General features: G+C 51.6%; 1 protein-coding gene across 4 annotated transcripts in view; it reads right to left on the minus strand.

The window, feature by feature from the left end:
* The window catches only part of LOC121871085 (adenylate cyclase type 1-like), a 111,447-nt gene extending 94,817 nt beyond the window's left edge, over positions 1-16,630 (minus strand). For all 4 annotated transcript variants that reach the window (XM_042373215.1, XM_042373216.1, XM_042373217.1 and 1 more), the window contains exon 1: positions 16,012-16,630. In XM_042373215.1, coding sequence (XP_042229149.1) covers positions 16,012-16,587 — 576 coding nt within the window. In that variant the 5' untranslated portion in view covers positions 16,588-16,630. The remainder of the gene's footprint in view (positions 1-16,011) is intronic.
* Between the last annotated feature and the right edge of the window lie 854 nt (positions 16,631-17,484).

A 17,484-nucleotide genomic window follows, 5' to 3' on the forward strand; every position in this document is an offset into this window, starting at 1 on the left:
ACATCAGGTGTTTCAAGGTGTTCAAAGTATCAGGAGGTTCAAAGTATAAGGTTCAAGGTATCAGGAGGTTCAAAGTATAAGGTTCAAGGTATCAGGAGGTCCAGGGGCATCAGAGGACAGGTAATTCCCGCCCACAATGAGGCTGGAGCGGCAAAAACTGATCTAATCTGGCGAGAACATTTTCAATTACGTCTTGACAGAGCCAGTGGCGGCCCTCTCTCTTGGCACCCCCACACCCCCACCCCCCCCCCGTGTGTGACAACAAAACACACACACACACACACACACACGTTGTCTCGTTGGTGGTGGTTTTGAAGTCGGAGAAAATAATTATTTCTTTTATGCCTGAGGGAGTAAAGGGAGGAATATAATGCTTAGTGTTATGACAAGACTCTTCTCCCTCCCTCCCTACCTATCACCTGTCAACAATCTCTTCTCCCTTTACTTGCTGATCTCTCTCATCCCTCACTAACCTTCTTCCTCTCCCTCTCGTCTATCTTTACCTCAATTTATTCTTCTTCTTCCTCTCTCTCTCTCTCTCTCTCTCTCTCTCTCTCTCTCTCTCTCTCTCTCTCATCACCTCTCCTCACCACTCATTCCGCTACCTCCTTCTCTATCTATTCCCACTTCTCACCCCCCGGCCTCTCACCTCATGACAGAACCGTTCACGACACAGAGGTCTAATTAACACCGGCCCTCGGACTACCTGACGGGGTCGCTGTAGATAAGACCCCGAGGCGATGATAGTAGATACAACACATCATAATAAAGGAGGAGATACAAAACACGCGATAATAAACCCAAGACATAAAAACACACGATAATAACAGAAGACACAACACGATAATAAAGATTAGAGAGAGAGAGTGAATAGAAGATAGAAAAAGAAATAATTGACAAAACAAATGAATATCAAGACGAATAAACACTACAACAAGAGAGAAAAATAATAAACACCAAACACAAAAGACAGACAGGAAGAAAAAGGCCAAAACAAGACACAAAAAACAAGAAAATCATCAAAGACAAGATCCAAACACGAGGAAAACCGCCAAAACAAACACTCCTCCCTCAGCTCAGGTGTGGCAGGCAATTAGTAACCCTCGTTAACGTGGAAAGAACAGGTGACAGCCATAACTCAATACACAAGACGGTGAATATTTACATTAAGTGATCAGAGGCGGATTAATATGATAAGGACGACAAAAGTGAACCAAACTGACATGCAAAGTGAGTAACCTACCTGGGAGGAGAGATCCCCCACAAATCGATTAAAGGGTGGAGGAGAGGAGAAAGTGGAGGGAGTGGATGGGGATAGGGAGGAGGATGAGGAGAGGGGGGAAGGAAGAAAGATGAAGGAGGAGAGGGATTGAAAAAGGGAGGAGGGAGAGGGGAGTGGAATGGAAGGAAAGGGGGAAAGGTGGAGGAGTTGGGAGAAGAAGTGAAGGGAGAAAAGGAGGTGGAGGAGATGACACAAGGGAAAGGAGAGATGGAGGAAAGGGGGTAATTATGAAATAAAAGAAGGAATAGAGGGGAAGGAGAAGGAAGTATAGAAAGGGGATAGGAAGGGGGGGGCAAAGGGTGGAAGAAGGGAGTAGGGAAGAAGCAGGAGGAGTAGGTGAAAAAAACAGCAGCAGGGAAGAGGAGGAGAAAGAAGAATCAAAAGGACATGGAAGAAGGAAGAGGGAAGAACAGTGAACAGGAAATAAGAGAAGGAAACATAAAATAAACAAAATAATAACACCTTCCTTCTAACCATTACGGCCACACCATAACAAACAACAAATGATAGAAAAAAGAAATAAATAAAAGAGAGAGAGAGAGAGAGAGAGAGAGAGAGAATATGGTAGGCTAGGGGGAGGAAATATGTGAGTAGCTGCCAGCGAGGTAATTCCCGAGGTGAGGCTGCCAAGTTCCCTAGCTCCTCACCTCCCCTTCCTCATCCCCCTACCTCCCTCCTTTCTCCCTCACCACCACACTCATACCCCCTCCCTCCTCACCACCACCACACTCCTCTCACCACCACCATACCACCCTCCTCACCACCACCACCACCTCCCTCCTCCCTCACCACCACCATACTCACCCCCCCCTCCTCCCTCACCACCACCACACCTCCCTCACCCCCACCACACCTCCCTCACCCCCACCTCCCCTCCACAAAGGTTACGTAGACACAAACACCCCCAACCATCTGACTACTCCCTGGGGGGGTGATGGTGGGGGTGGGGAGTGTGGGAAGGGTGATGGTGGAGGGTGGGGGTGATGGTGGAGGGTGGGGGTGATGGTAGGAGGTTGCTGCTCTATTCCCCCCTCCTTGTATCAACTCCCTCCAATAAGTAGATTACACCGCAAGCAATCTCTCAGAGTGCCAAATGTGCTGCTTGTGTGAGGGCGTGGCAGAAAGCACACAGCCGTCGGCGGACAAGGACAGACGGACGGACGGACGGACGGATCATAGCCTGACTAACTAAGGACCTCCACAAACTACCCAATCACATTCCAAGACCTCCCCAAGCGATGTCTCCCGTACAGTGATACCTTCATATAGCGGACTTCCCTCCATATAGCGGAGTGATGTCTCCAGTTAGATTGGGGGGGTTTCACATCTTACATCCAACGGACCCTCGATATAACGGACTTGCCTCTCCATAAAGTCTGTTATATCGAGGTTTCACAATATTCACACACATTCGTTTTAGTGAAAATTCATGAAAACAAACTGTAAACATGTGTATGTATACCTGAGTAATGACACACACCAGGTATGTATACGGTGGTCAGGTGAGGTGTTGGTGGGAGAGAGGTGTTGGTGGGAGAGAGGTGGTGGTGGGAGAGAGGTGTTGGTGGGAGAGAGGTGGTGGTGGGAGAGAGGTGGTGGGATAGGTGGTGGGAGAGAGAGAGGTGAGGTGTTGGAGGAGCTGTGACAAGAGGCATAGCGAGGTCTGGGTTATGATGAGGTAGACACATACTGTATTATTCAGCTCTCTCTCTCTCTCTCTCTCTCTCTCTCTCTCTCTCTCGGGTCAATCAACAAAGATCAGGCCTACACCACTCCCCCTCCTGGCTGACGTGATTATGGTGTGATTGTGGCGTGGTTGTACTGTGATTGCGGCGTGGTTGTAGTGTGGTAGAGCCATAAAGGTCACCACAATGGTTGACGACCCACCCCCCCCACACACACACACAAGGCCTAACCTAACGAGAGAGGCTAAGAGCTGGGTGGCGCCTGTCTGTCTGTCTCTCTGTCTGTCTGTCTGTGTCTCTGTCTGTCTCTCTGTCTGTCTGTCTGTCTGTCTGTCTACTAATATCCCCCCCAAAAGCTAACCAAGGGAATAATCAAAGTCGTATAAGTTAGGAAGACTCCGTTACTAATTCAGAAACAAAAAGTGTAAGAGGATTATATTAGCCCTGACCAGGCGGTGACCTCCACCAGACTCAAATGTCATGGGGGTCAACTGGATAACAAAGAGAAAACAAAACATGTACAATACGTAAAATATGGTCAGTGATTATTTACACAGTGAGAAGAGGTCGGGACCCCTATAGTAGGCCTAGTTGGGTGATGGGGGCCCCTACAATAGGCCTAAGTGGGGGGCCCTATGATAGACCTCTTTATATTAATTATACTCATTAGCTCTGCCCCGCCCCCTCCTCACACTCATCCCTGATTGGTTAAAATGAGTCATGTGTTGGCCATCGTCGACCAATCACGTTCAGAGGGGCGGGGTATAAGTGCTTAGTTAATATGATTTTAGTGTAAGATCGACAGGTGCCCCGAGAGTCGGCCAACCTCTCTCTCTCTCTCTCTCTCTCTCTCTCTCTCCAGTAGGCACTCTAGGCACCCTTCCCATATCCAGTGCCATATCTCCTCGCGCTTAACGGAGCAGAAAGCGGTACGCATTAGTGAAGGTCACCCATTTGCCTGTCTCGCCCTACCGCTCACCCTTGGCCGCACCGCCCACAAAAACACACACACATTCGCGGTCATTCTTATTTATTTATTTATTTATTATGGTGAGGGGTAATGTGGTGGACGGGAGGGGGGAGTGTGGTGGTTGGGGAGGGGAGGTGGTGGCTGGGGAGGGGGAGGTGGTGTCAGGGAGGGGCAGTGTTGTGGCAGGGGAGGGGGAGGTGGTGGTTGGGGGAGGGGAGGGTGGTGGAGCTGGGGAGGGGGAGGTGTTGGGGAGGGGGAGGTGGTGGTTGGGGAGGGGGGAGGTGGTGATCAGGGGAGGGGCAGGTGTTGTGGTTGGGGAGGGGAGTGTGGTCGGGGGAGGGGGAGGGTGGTTGGGGGAGGGGAGTGTGGTAGCTGGTGGGGAGTGTGGTGGTTGGGGGTAGTGTGGTGGTTGGGGGGGTAGTGTGGCTATTGGGGAGGATGGAGGCCATGAAAAAAAAATAAAATAAAAATAAAAGTAGTAGTAGTAGTAGTAGTAGTAGGTAAAAAAATAGTAGTAGTAGTAGTAGTAGTAGTAGGAGTGTGTGTCCCTCTCTCTCTCCCCTCTTGCACCCTCCATCATCTACGCTCAGTACACCAGTTCCCCTCTCCTCACTCATTCTCCTCCCGTGTCCTCCTTCTTCTCCTCTCCCCTCAACTCCCGACGGGTGGCTGGCTAAATGAGGGGGGGAGGGGAGGAGAGGAAGAAAGGGAAGAGGTAAAGTGGAGGACCAAGGAGAAAGAAGTAAAGGGAGGGGCAAGGGGGGGGGATGAGGGGGAAGGAGATGAGGAGGGGAAGGGGGGAAAGTTGAGCCTGATATATTAGACAAGAAGAAAAAATAATAACAACAACAAAGGTCTAGCGAGGCCATGATAAGTCGTGCCTTGAGTCTAATATATTTTTCCGGTTCCTTTCACGTCTCCCTGCCTCTCCTCCCTCCTTAACCCTCCCTCACTCTTTATTCTCTCTCCCCCTCTTCCCCCCTTTCCTCTCTCTTCACTCCCTCTCCCTCTTCTTCAGACGACGCTAAAGAATGGAAATCGAAGAGAAATAAAGTCTATTTACCCTCGGGATTGTTATTAGTCCTTTCATGTACTACTCCCTCCTGCCTTCCCTCCCTCCCTCCCTCCTACCCTACACCTCTTTCATTTCCTTCGTCCCTCCCTCCTACCCTACCCCCCTCCCTCCCTCTCACTCCTTTGCTACCTCTTTTTCTTTCCCTCCCTCCTTCCTATCCACATTCCCCTCCCATTTCCTTCCTATCCATCCATCCTATCCTCTTCCCATCCCCCTCGAGTGAATGAGTGAGGTGGTGTGGTGGAGGGTGAGTCTACGGCCACATCAACCCAAGTTTGACTAACCTAACCTAACCATCAGCCTACACCCCCAACCTACACCACTAACCTACACCCCCAACCTACACCACTAACCTACACCCCTAGCCTACACCACCAGCCTACACCTAACCTACACCATCAGCCTACACATTGGTGGAGAAACAGGTTAGGTAAAAGTTAAACGTTATGTAAAAAGTAAGGAAGAAAAATCACTAAAGTTTGTGAATATGGATGACATGGAGAGTAGGGGTGAGGAGGCAGGTGAGAGAACAGGGGTGAGGAGGCAGGTGAGAGAACAGGGGTGAGGAGGCAGGTGAGAGAACAAGGGTGAGGAGGCAGGTGAGAGAACAGGGGTGAGGAGGCAGGTGAGAGAACAGGGGTGAGGAGGCAGGTGAGAGAACAGGGGTGAGGAGGCAGGTGAGAGAACAGGGGTGAGGAGGCAGGTGAGAGAACAGGGGTGAGGAGGCAGTAAAGGGGGTGAGGAGAGCTAAGGGAGGAGAGAAAATAGACGAGGAGAGAACAGGGACGATAAGAGGCAACAAAAGGCAATAACATACATTAAGTGAAGGAAATAAGATATACCCACAGACAAGATACTAACCCAAACAGAGAGAGAGAGAGAGAGAGAGAGAGAGAGAGAGAGAGAGGAGAGGAGAGAGAGAGAGAGAGAGAGAGAGAGAGAGAGAGAGAGAGTAGCCAACCTTTCATGATAACACCTCAACTTGCACCAGAATCAACCATTCCTCCCAGGGTGTCGTCTTAAAGAGTTCAACCTGCCTTTGATATGTTTGCCTCCTGTTATGTCTGTGCCTCCCCCCTCCCCCCTCTCCTCCTCTGTGTCCGCCTTCTTCTTCTTCTTCCCCCTCTTCCTCCTCCCCCTATTCTTCCTCCTCCTCCTCAATTCATCGTCTCGTCATGGTAGACCCAATATATCCTCCTCTCCTCCCTCACTCAGCCTCCCCTCAGCTCCTCCCACAAGGCATCTCTTAAGACAATGGAAAGTAAAAACCCATCACTGTAATGGATTCTTTGCTCCCTCATCCGCTTCCTCACCTTCCCCCCGCACCCTCAACCCTCACCAGCCCCCGCACCCTCAACACCCCCTCACTCAACCAAACCCTCAAACGCTCTTGCACCCCTCACCTGCTCCCCTCCCACCCACCACTGTCTCTATTATCCTTCTCTCAGTTGGGTGGTTCAAGTGGTCTTTCGGCTCAACTCTCAACCTCGCAACTGAAGTTCCTCTCGTCTCACCCCCATCTTGCACTCCCTACTCCCCTGTGAGTACATCCCCCCACCCCCCAACCACCCGCTACTCCTCTTGTCCTTTCCTTCACCATTACTCTCTGCAGTGCCCCCTCAACACCCAACGACCCTCCCTGCATAATCATCATAGATCTATTCCAGCCTCACCCCCTCCTCCCCCTCCCTCTCATTATCGACCCCCTCTGCCCTCCTCAGGTCTTCCTCCATCTCACCAAATACTATAATCAATTCTCATACGATACTCGACGTCAATTATAATTCCCTAATAGGTGATAATGATTAGCTTAATGTGGTCTAATTGCCTCTTTACGTCGTATCTAACGAGTGAGCTTACCTTATATCTCACCTGCCAGTGGTCGCCTACACCTGCTGGTCTCTCTCTCTCTCTCACACACACCTTAAAACACTCCTCCCAAACACACTACCTTCTCCCCTCCACTCGACAAAGTAACTCCCCAAATGACCACTCAGTCAACTGCCTGACGGAGGGAAGACTCATTTCTCCCCATCAGACCACACATTTGTCGCAGCCACGTTAGGAGGAAGCCGGTGATCCTCCCTCACCATTATCCCCCACGACCCAAGTAACACAGTGAACGATATACAGCCTCCAGTTTAATTAGTTTTACTCTCCATTTCCATGTATGGTAATTTATCTTTTGACTCTCTCTCTCTCTCTCTCCGGTGATGAGGCTGTTAGTGCCATCATCATTTATTTGACCTTTTTTTTGGCCGTGATGATGATTAAAAACGATTTAGTGGACGATGTGTTTGTTACCACCACCATCATCACCACCACGACCACCACAACTACCACCACCACCATCATCACCACCACCACCACCATCATCACCACCACCACCATCATCACCACCACGACCACCACAACTTCACACCACCACCACCATCACCACCATACGACCACCACAATTACCACCACCACCACCACCACCACCACCACCAATTACACTCACCATCACTATCACTACACTTTCCACCATCACTACTATCATCTTTACCATCACCACACCACCAAGTGCCTCCATTACCTCCTGTAGAAAATCTCGCGTCTCTCTGTGTCAGGTATATGAGTGTAGGTCGCCCAGAGTCCCATTACAGCTCCAAGTATTAGTGACTGTCTCCGCTTCACTATTGATCAACAGATTCTGAAAGTGCTCTATGTCCTCGATACTCTCCCTTCCTTCAACCCCCCACCACATCCCCTCCCCACCACCTCTTCTGTCCTTTTCTCCCTCCACACTGTTCATCCTGCAACCCCACCGACACATTCAACTTCTCCCCGCCCCTCACTGTGATCCACCACCCTCCCCCCACGAGACCCTCAGCTACCTCTCCTCTCCCTGTAAGACCCTCAGCCACCCTCCTCCTCCCCTTCACTCCCTTAACCCTCTCATCGTCGCCTCCCTCTTCTTATCTTTATTCAACGCTCTCATAAAAAGAAAAATGAAAGGAAAATAAATCGATTTTTCTTGTTACCGTGTCGTCTTCCTCCTCTCCTCCTACACAATCTCCTCCATCTTTTATACCCGTCAACCTAATGTCTCTCACTCAGTCTACATTATCAGGGGACGCAGTTGTGGTATGTAAGTATGGACGTGCAGGTGTAGTCTCCCCACCAGGCTTAGGTTAGGTTAGGACATGGGTCAGTAGTGAAGCTCTGAGATGCACTGAGTAAGATGCTGTTGACTGCCTGGTGTCCGTCACGATAGTTGTCACACAGCCAGGTGAAACAAATTTATATCCCATAGTTAAAAACGTGACCCGGCGCTTCTCTCCTCCTACTTCACTTCATGGATGACCTCTGATCTATTCTCCACGTGACCTACAAGATGTTGTCAGCCATGAAGCCATGAAGTAAGTGTTAACGTCGCTTAACACACTATTCATGATTTCCCCTGCTGTTGATGTTATAATGTTATTACTGCACTTCAACGATCAAGGTCTTTAAGCGAGTAACCAGCACCTCACCTCAGCAGCACCTCACCTCAGCAGCACCTCACCTCACCAGCACCTCACCTCACCAGTACCTCACCTCACCAGTACCTCACCTCACCAGCACCTCACCTCCCAGCACCTCACCAGTACCTCACCTCCCAGCACCTCCCCAGTACCCCATAAACCACCACAGTATCAGACGAACGCTCGCCGCCTCTCGCCCAAAACTTCTCCGATATTAACCCAACATTTTCCAGCAGCCAGCGAATACTTCCCCTCGGTAATTTATATCTAGGCCTTCCTCCTCCTCCTTCGGATCTTTCCCCGCTCCCCTTTCCTCCCCTCCATCGGGCCCTTCACCGTTCCCCTCCCTCGGGCCCTTCACCACTCCCCTTTCCTCCCCTCCATCGGGCCCTTCACCGTTCCCCTCCCCGCGCCCTTTACCACTCCCCTTCCCTCCCCTTCACCGCTCCCGGCTGGTAACTACAGACTCATACATTCTTCCTCTCACTTTTAAGGAAGGGGGAGGGGGGGGGTGTTTGGGGGAGTGAATGTCTGAGAGGCCGCCCCGAGCCATCCACCTCCACTCTGAGTCTCTGCTACTCCCCCTTCCTCCCTCAAGCATCAACCTCCTTCCTCTCCCTCTCCGACCCTCACAGCATCCTCAACCCCTTCCCTTCCCCTGCTTCCCCCTCCCCAACCTCCTCCCTAAACGACCCTCAGCATCAACCCTCCCCCACCTCTCTCCTCCCTCTGGCCAACCACTTCCCAGGTCCCGCGCCCGCCCCTCACCCCTGAGTGGACCCTCGCGTGAGAACATCATCAGGAGGCATTTTTCCTTCAGATATAATCCTACATCTTCTCACATGCCAGCGCCGCCTCCTCCACTAGCTCCTCCCCCTGATCCACGCCCTCTCCATCCTCAGCGTGGAGGGCTACTGTACATGATGCAACTCCACCCATCCACCCCCACCCACACCTCTACACCCCACCCGCCCTCTACACCCCACACCCACCCTCTACACCCCACACCCGCCCTCTACACCCCACACCCCCCTCTACCCACCCCCTACACCCCCCCCACACACCGCCACACCACACCCCACACCCCCCCTCTACACCCCATCGCCCTCTACACCCCTACACCCAAAACTTTTTTTCCTCTGTTTCTCTGCCAAAGTTTCCTTCACTGTACAACTTCTCGGAACGTAACAACACCGCCAACACCAACATTCGACAGACCACAGCAGGACCTCCACCCCCCGACTCTCTGAGGGAATTTAGAGTAATGTGTCCGTCACGTACACTCAGTCAGTCACCTCGCCTCACAAGGTCGTTATAAGAACACGACTTGGTAGAGTGAACATCATTAATTCCAGTATTTCCTCCACTAACAGCTCCTCGTCCACTACACCGCCGTCAGTATATGTAATCAAGCAGCGGCTGCCTTCCCCGGCCCTCCTCTACCCTGCCCTGCCCTCCCCGGCCCTCCTCTACCCTGCCCTACCCTCACCGGCGCTCCTCTACCTTGCCCCTCCTCTTCCCTGCTCTACCCTCCCCGGCCCTCCTCTCCCCTGCTCTACCCTCCCCGCCCTCCTCTCCCCTGCTCTACCCTCCCCGGCCCTCCTCTCCCCTGCTCTACCCTCCCTCCCTCCCTGCTCTACCCTCCCCGGCCCTCCTCTACCCTGCCCCTACCATCTCCTGCCCTCACTAATGAAAGCACCCTCCAGCCCGCTCCGACACTCCCCCAAACACTCAACTCGCCTTCATTAACACGGCTACAGTTCGACCACACCAATTAACTAAACAAAAATATTAATTAAAAAAATTAATAAAAAAATATAAAATAACTAATATATTAAAACTTGTAATTATCAAAAACATTCGAGAATTATTATGATTTGATAGTTGTCTTTAATGTTTACTAATTAATGTTACGTAAAAGGATTCACCGAAGCCAACAGCTATACCAACTAGCTATGGTTGAAGAAATTGTTGACACGTCCTTGACCAGAGCCGAGCGAGAGCCATACCAGTAACTGTGGCCCTCCTCCTCCTCCCCCTCCTCCTCCTCCTCCTCCTCCTTAGGGCCTAAAAAGTTCCTAGCAAACTTCTCTACGGCGTCGTCCTGAGCGCCCCCCCTCCACACAGCCTGAGGTCCTCGCTGTCACACGCCACCCCCGCCAGACCCTCTCCTCTCCTCACCCTATTTCACCATTCTTCTCAGCCAAGTTTTCCCTCACTGGAGTACCTCACACAACAGGTTTTTTTTGTCAACTTGTTGTACTCCAGAGCTCCTTCACTCTCGTCTAGTAAATCATAACACAGCGGTAGAAAATGTTTATCTTGTGGGGACATGATGCTGGGTGTCCTGCCTTCACGACCGACCCTCCAACACACACACACACACACACACACACACACACACACACACACACACACACACACACACACACACAACGTCTCTACTGCGTGGTGCACATACAGACACTGGGCTGCGATACACATGTACTGAGTGAGTCATAACCTGTATCAAGCTCACCCTCGTGCGTCAAAAGTAAACACAGTCAGTTTATAAATACATTTCCCTCGTCTGGAATACCTGATCATCATTTTCCCCAAAGTAGTTACCGTATATATATAAAGTATGAAATAGAGTCAAAGGTTTAAGAATTTTTCCATTTTCTTTATAACTTTGGGTCAAAAGTTCCGGAACAACAAACAAACGCCAGACGTAATGACGGACGACCGGCAGTAGAGTTTGAAAATCTCCAACTTATAAAACAAAACTTTTTATACAAGAAAGAATAAACTAATTTACGTGTTTGTATATATTAGCACATTGTAACACTGTACACTAAGCGTCACACATTGTAACACTGTACACTAAGCGTCACACATTGTAACACTGTACACTACGCGCCACACACTGTACTGTACACTGGCATAACGTTTATGTAGTATTACAAAATTAATATTGGATGACCTGATTATTAGTCCCCCAGTTTATTTCACCTAATGATTAAACACCTGAACGTGGTACACACACTCACCTCCCACAGTACACAGGTGATGGAGGTGGTGTTGTGGTGGAGGTGGTGTTGTGGTGGAGGTGGTCATGTGGTGGAGGTGGTGATGTGGTGTGGTGTAGGTGGTATTGTGGTGGAAGAGGTGGTGGTGGTGGTGGTGGTGGAGGAGGTGGTGGTGGTGGTAGTAAAGGTGTGGCGGTGGTGGTGTTGTGGTAGTGGTGGCCTCCCGCTGAGCTCCGCCTACTAAAACCGAGGCAAACTGCAACTTTAATGGGGATTATACTTATCGGAGACTGCCTCCCTCACCTCCCCGCCTCCCTCACCATCCACCCTCCCTCACCACCCACCCTCCTCACCACACTATCCTTCCAGCCCCCATCCCTCCCATACTATCCTTCCTCCCTCATCTCCCCGCCTCCCTCACCCTCCCCGCCTCCCTCACCTCCCCGCCTCCCTCACCTCCCCGCCTCCCTCACCTCCCCGCCTCCCCTCCTCGTCACCATAAGCCAGTGCCTTCATAAACAAACAGACAATGATCAAGGGAGTGATATATATACACACTTGGTACAATCTTTATGGCGGGGGGAGGGTAATGGCGTCACAAAGGTGTTGATTAATGAGGTGGATCTACCTGGTGGCGCTAAATCATCACTATTGTTGTTTACGTTCGACTGTTGGCACCTGTGACCACCTGCCCGCCTCTCCCATGTTAATTACTACTATTACCTGTATTCTTCTTATAATTATTAAGAGTAAGAGTCCTCATCATCATCATCATCATCATCATCATCATCATCATCATCATCATCATCATCACCATCACCACCCCACACACACTCCCTCACTGTGTCCAGCAAGGGCCCTCATCATAATACTTAGTGCCGTACCCTGAGTGCCACTAAACCCCAGTACCAGGAGGAGGAGGAAGAGGAGGAGGAGGAGGAGGAGGAGGAGGAGGAGGAGGAGGAGGAGGAGGAGGAGGAGGAGGAGGAGGAGGAGGAGGAGGAGGAGGAGGAGGAGGAGGAGAGTGGTGCAGCATTATCACCACTACAACTATCCCCACCACCATCACTACAGCTATCACCACCACCATTACCACCATCATTACAACTATCCCCACCACCATCACTACAGCTATCACCACCACCATTACCACCATCATTACAACTATCCCCACCACCATCACTACAGCTATCACCACCACCATTACCACCATCACTACAGCTATCACCACCACCATTACCACCTACAGCTATCACCACCAACCCTATCATAACTAATAATATCCCTATCACCATTACTATCACCACCACCACCCCTACCACCAACAGGGGCAGGCTGGCACTGGTGGCACCCCCAGGCACTTTAGGTGTTTTCGTCAATACTGAAGGAGGGTTAAAGGCGTCAGGGTGCCACCTCTGAATGACAATGAGAATCGTGGTTCAATAGGTCACCCATGATCTGCCGGTCTGTGGAGGTCACCAGAGTATGTGTGGAAGTTGTGGAGGTCACTAGGGTGTGTGTGAAGGTCGTGGAGGTCACTAGAGTGTGTGTGGAGGTCGTGGAGGTCACCAGGGTGTGTGTGTGAAGGTCGTGGAGGTCACTAGAGTGTGTGTGGAGGTCGTGGAGGTCACTAGTGTGTGTGTCGGGAGGTCACCAGGGTGTGTGTGTGTGGAGGTCGGAGGTCACTAGGGTGTGTGAAGGTCGGGAGGTCACTAGAGTGTGTGTGGAGGTCGTGGAGGTCACCAGGGTGTGTGTGTGAAGGTCGTGGAGGTCACTAGGTGTGTGTGGAGGTCGTGGAGGTCACCAGGGTGTGTGTGTGAAGGTCGTGGAGGCTACTAGGGTGTGTGTGGAGGTCGGGAGGTCACCAGGGTGTGTGTGAAGGTCGTGAAGCCCTAAGATTCGTCACAGGTGAGATACCCCTTCACCAGAACCACAGCCGAGATACATAGAGACCTGAGAATAAAACCCATCAACCAGCAGCTGCACACCCCGGCCAGCAGAGTCTGACAAAAGATAGAACGATCAGAGCAAGAACTCCTTCAAAGACTCCCACCAGACAACGACAACAACCATACATGGTTCCCAAAAAGTTACCAAATCTCAAAAGGTCCATTACCACCCCCAATCTATACGGCCAGGCAATAGACAACCTCCCTAGACCAACATCCGCCAGTAGGGTCGGCGGAATATGAAATAAGGCCCTCAAAACAAAAACAAAAAACAAGAAGCATTACAGAACATCATCATCAAAAAAAGCTAAATCCTCCAAGCCCTTGCCTACTATATACCCTTTGTAAATAAATAAACTACAAAAAATACAATGGAAAAAAATACAAAATCAAATACAAAACTCGGGTCTGTATTATACCAAGAGACGTAAAAACGGTTATGTGATGTTCATGGTCTGACCTTAAGAGATTATTCCCTCTAGATTAATTCACTCGAGAGGAACACGGGAAGATGTCGCTGTCAGGTGGATACAAACTCAAGAGCGCTGTGGTGGTGTGGCGGCAGCTGTTACCTCCCGTGTATCATCAGCCCTGTCTATAGCTGTTAGGTTAGGTTAGGTTATGGTAAGTTAAGTTTGGGTAGAGGAAGGAGAGGAAAGGAGAACGCAGATATAGGGAGGAGAGAGGAAAGGGAAGGGGAAAGAGGGAGGAGGAAAAGGGAAAAGAGGAAAGGAGAAAGCAGATAGGAGGGAGGAGAGGGAAGAAGAAAGCAGGTATAGGGAAAAGGAAAGAGGAAAGGGAAGGAGGGAGGGGAGGGAGAATGAAACAGGTAGAGGGAAGAAAGGGGGAAGAGGGAAGATGAAACAGGTAAATGGGGGAGGAAGCGTAAAAGTCCTCCCTTCCCGTCCCAACACAAGAGGCGGGCCAGCAGGTAACACAGGGACCCGCCAGTTTAATTAACATAGTCAGCGCGCCGGCCGGAATCCTAAGGTCGTCCCGGAAGGCTGCCCAATTTCCACCTAATGCTAATAATTGTTCCTGGTTGGTCGACTCCCAAAAACTCTCTCATATAATCGGGTCTCAGAGATGATGGTGTGGACGCTGCCAGCCTCCACAAACACGGACTTAAGGCGGTGTTAAGCCTTTACTCTGTACCGCCTATGTATACACTCGCTATGTACTATGTGTTATCAAGTACAGTGTTAACCCTAAGCTGCATTGTAACACGTACAGTAGCTCTTGTCTCTCACTCTACATACAGATGCTGGGATTTTTTAAAGGATTTCCATAATTTTTTTTTTTCATATGATTATATGTGTTGACTTTAGATAAATTGTTACTTGTCTCTACTATGACCCGTGACCGCGGGACAGTGTCCTCTGAGCCCCGGGGGAGGTCTTAACACCTTCACTACAGGGACTACCACTGTTATTATTTAAATTGGTTAACGCCAGACTATTTTATTCAGCTCAGAGAGGAACCCGTACACAAGGAACAACTCCCAAGGTAGATTTTTATAGTAAACGTTGTTTGTACCCAACTTATGATCGTTTCCTATCACAAAACATTATATGACCTCTCGTTGCAAGGTAACTTCTGCCTCCGGCTCTCACTTTTATGTTCTGGCTACCTGAGGAGGTGGCGGTGAGGGTGAGGCAACCTGAGGAGGAGGTGGTGAGAGTGAGGCAACCTGAGGAGGTGGTGGTGAGGTGAGGCAACCTGAGGGAGGGAGGTGGGAGGGTGGGAGGGGCAGGAGGTGGCGGGGGAGGGGAGGGAGGGCAACTTGGAGGAGGAGGTGGTGAGGGTGAGGCAACCTGAGGAGGTGGTGGTGAGGGTGAGGCACCTGAGGAGGAGGTGGTGGGAGGGTGAGGCAACCTGAGGAGGTGTGGTGGTAAGGGTGAGGCAACCTGAGGAGGAGGTGGTGGAGGTGAGTAACCTGAGAGGAGGGTGGGAGGGGAGGTAACCTGGGAGGTGGGTGGGTGGGTGAGGCAACCTGAGGAGGGAGGTGGTGAGAGTGAGGCACCTGAGGAGGTGGTGGTGGGAGGGTGAGGCAACCTGGAGGGAGGTGGTGGGGAGGGGTGGAGGTAACCTGAGGAGGTGGTGGTGAGGGGTGAGGCAACCTGAGGAGGAGGTGGTGAGGGGAGGTAACCTGGAGGAGGTGGTGGTGAGGTGAGGCAACCTGAGGGAGGAGGTGTAGAGGTGAGGCAACCTGAGGAGGTGGTGGTGAGGGGGTGAGGTGCCTGGAGGAGGTGGTGGTGAGGGTGAGGGGCAACCTGAGGGAGGTGGTGGTGAGGGTGAGGCAACCTGGAGGAGGTGGTGGTGGAGGGGTGAGGCAACCTGAGGAGGAGGTGGTGAGGGTGAGGCAACCTGAGGAGGTGGTGGTGAGAGTGAGGCAACCTGAGGTGGTGGTGAGGGTGAGGCAACCTGAGGTGGTGGTGAGGGTGAGGAGGATCTACAGTACACAGCTTCATCATCAGTGTCTAATACAATTATTCTAAGAAACAAAAGTTAAAAGTTAAGATAGTGGAGGACGTACCTGCTGCCAGTGGAGTTGCTTGAAGGGCGTGGCCAGTGTGGCGGCGAGGGCCGCCTGGCCCGCCGGCAGTGCCACGCCGTAGGTCAGTGCCAGTGGAGTCGACACGGGAGTCAACGCGTAAACGAGGAAGGCGACGAAGGTGGCATGCCAGACACCTTGTCCAGCAGTAGGCAGCGTCTGCCAGCCGACCCAGCTCCAACTGGAGGGTAGGGGTAGGGCCAGGGCAACCAGAATGGCCCCGAGGGCCAGTATCAGGTAACAGGCGGGCATAAGATATGAGTGTCGCATGAGCCGCGAGTGTAGCACCACCAGGAGCACGGCCAGCACCACTGACAGCACCAGCAGGGTGATGGGCGCCGGCGCCGCCACCTGGGCGTAAGTTACATGTAGGGCGGCCAGCAGCAGCGACAGCAGGAGCAGGAGGGCGGAGGCGGCCGCCACGCTGGCCTGCTGCAGCTTGAGCGTGTAGCGGCGGTAGAGCTCCTCCAGCTCGTCATTTTCAAAGCGGTGTTTGTGGCAGAGCCGTGAAAAGGCCACCTTCCGGTGTGGGGTCATGGCCTTCACGCTGTGGTCCATCCTGCCGGCCGCACCTCACCACGCCCACGCCCACCGACCAGCGCCCCGCCCGCCCACCACGCGCCCACACATCACCTGAAACAGAGAGACAAATGTCATTTCACAAGATATACACCTACAGTACATCCTGGATGATGGTCATGTTCTCCTACAGCCTAAGGCACAATACTAATGGGACGAAACACACGACAATAATAAAGAGGAAGATGAACACACAAGGTTGGCAGCAACAACAGAGGCACTAACAATAACAATATCAATAAAACAAGTTTATAAAACACAAACATTTATCCTACAAGTAAACATCTCACCATCACACACACACGTCATGTTTCACTCAACTGGTAAAAACATCCGAAACATTAATATTTTTCTCCTGAACCAAAAGAACATCACACACGCCATTATAAATAACTAGAGGACAGCGCCTTTACACCAGCCCGTACGTGAGGCACCTACATAGCGCACCTCAGGCGGTAGGTACTGAGGTGGAGGGAGAGTAAAGTGCATGTTGGAACTCAAGCCTTCAAAGGTGTGTGCTAGAAGCCAGGTAATACTCAGGTGGGAGGATTTACCTGGTTCCACACCTTGTACCTTCCCCCTCCACCACAACATGCACCTCCCCCCACCACACCATGCACCACTACACCATGCACCTTCCCCACCACACCATGCACCCCACACACACCATGCACCTCCCCCACCACATGCACCACTCACACCATGCACCTCCCCCACCACACCATGCACCCCCCACCACACCATGCACCCCACACCATGCACCACCACACCATGCACCTCCCCCCACCACACCATGCACACCACCACACCATGCACCACTTCACACCATGCACCCCCCACCACACCATGCACCTCCCCCACCACACCATGACCCCC

The sequence above is a fragment of the Homarus americanus genome, unplaced genomic scaffold (assembly GCF_018991925.1).
Source record: "Homarus americanus isolate GMGI-L3 unplaced genomic scaffold, GMGI_Hamer_2.0 scaffold52512, whole genome shotgun sequence".
In the NCBI taxonomy this organism is placed as follows: Eukaryota; Metazoa; Arthropoda; class Malacostraca; order Decapoda; family Nephropidae; genus Homarus; species Homarus americanus.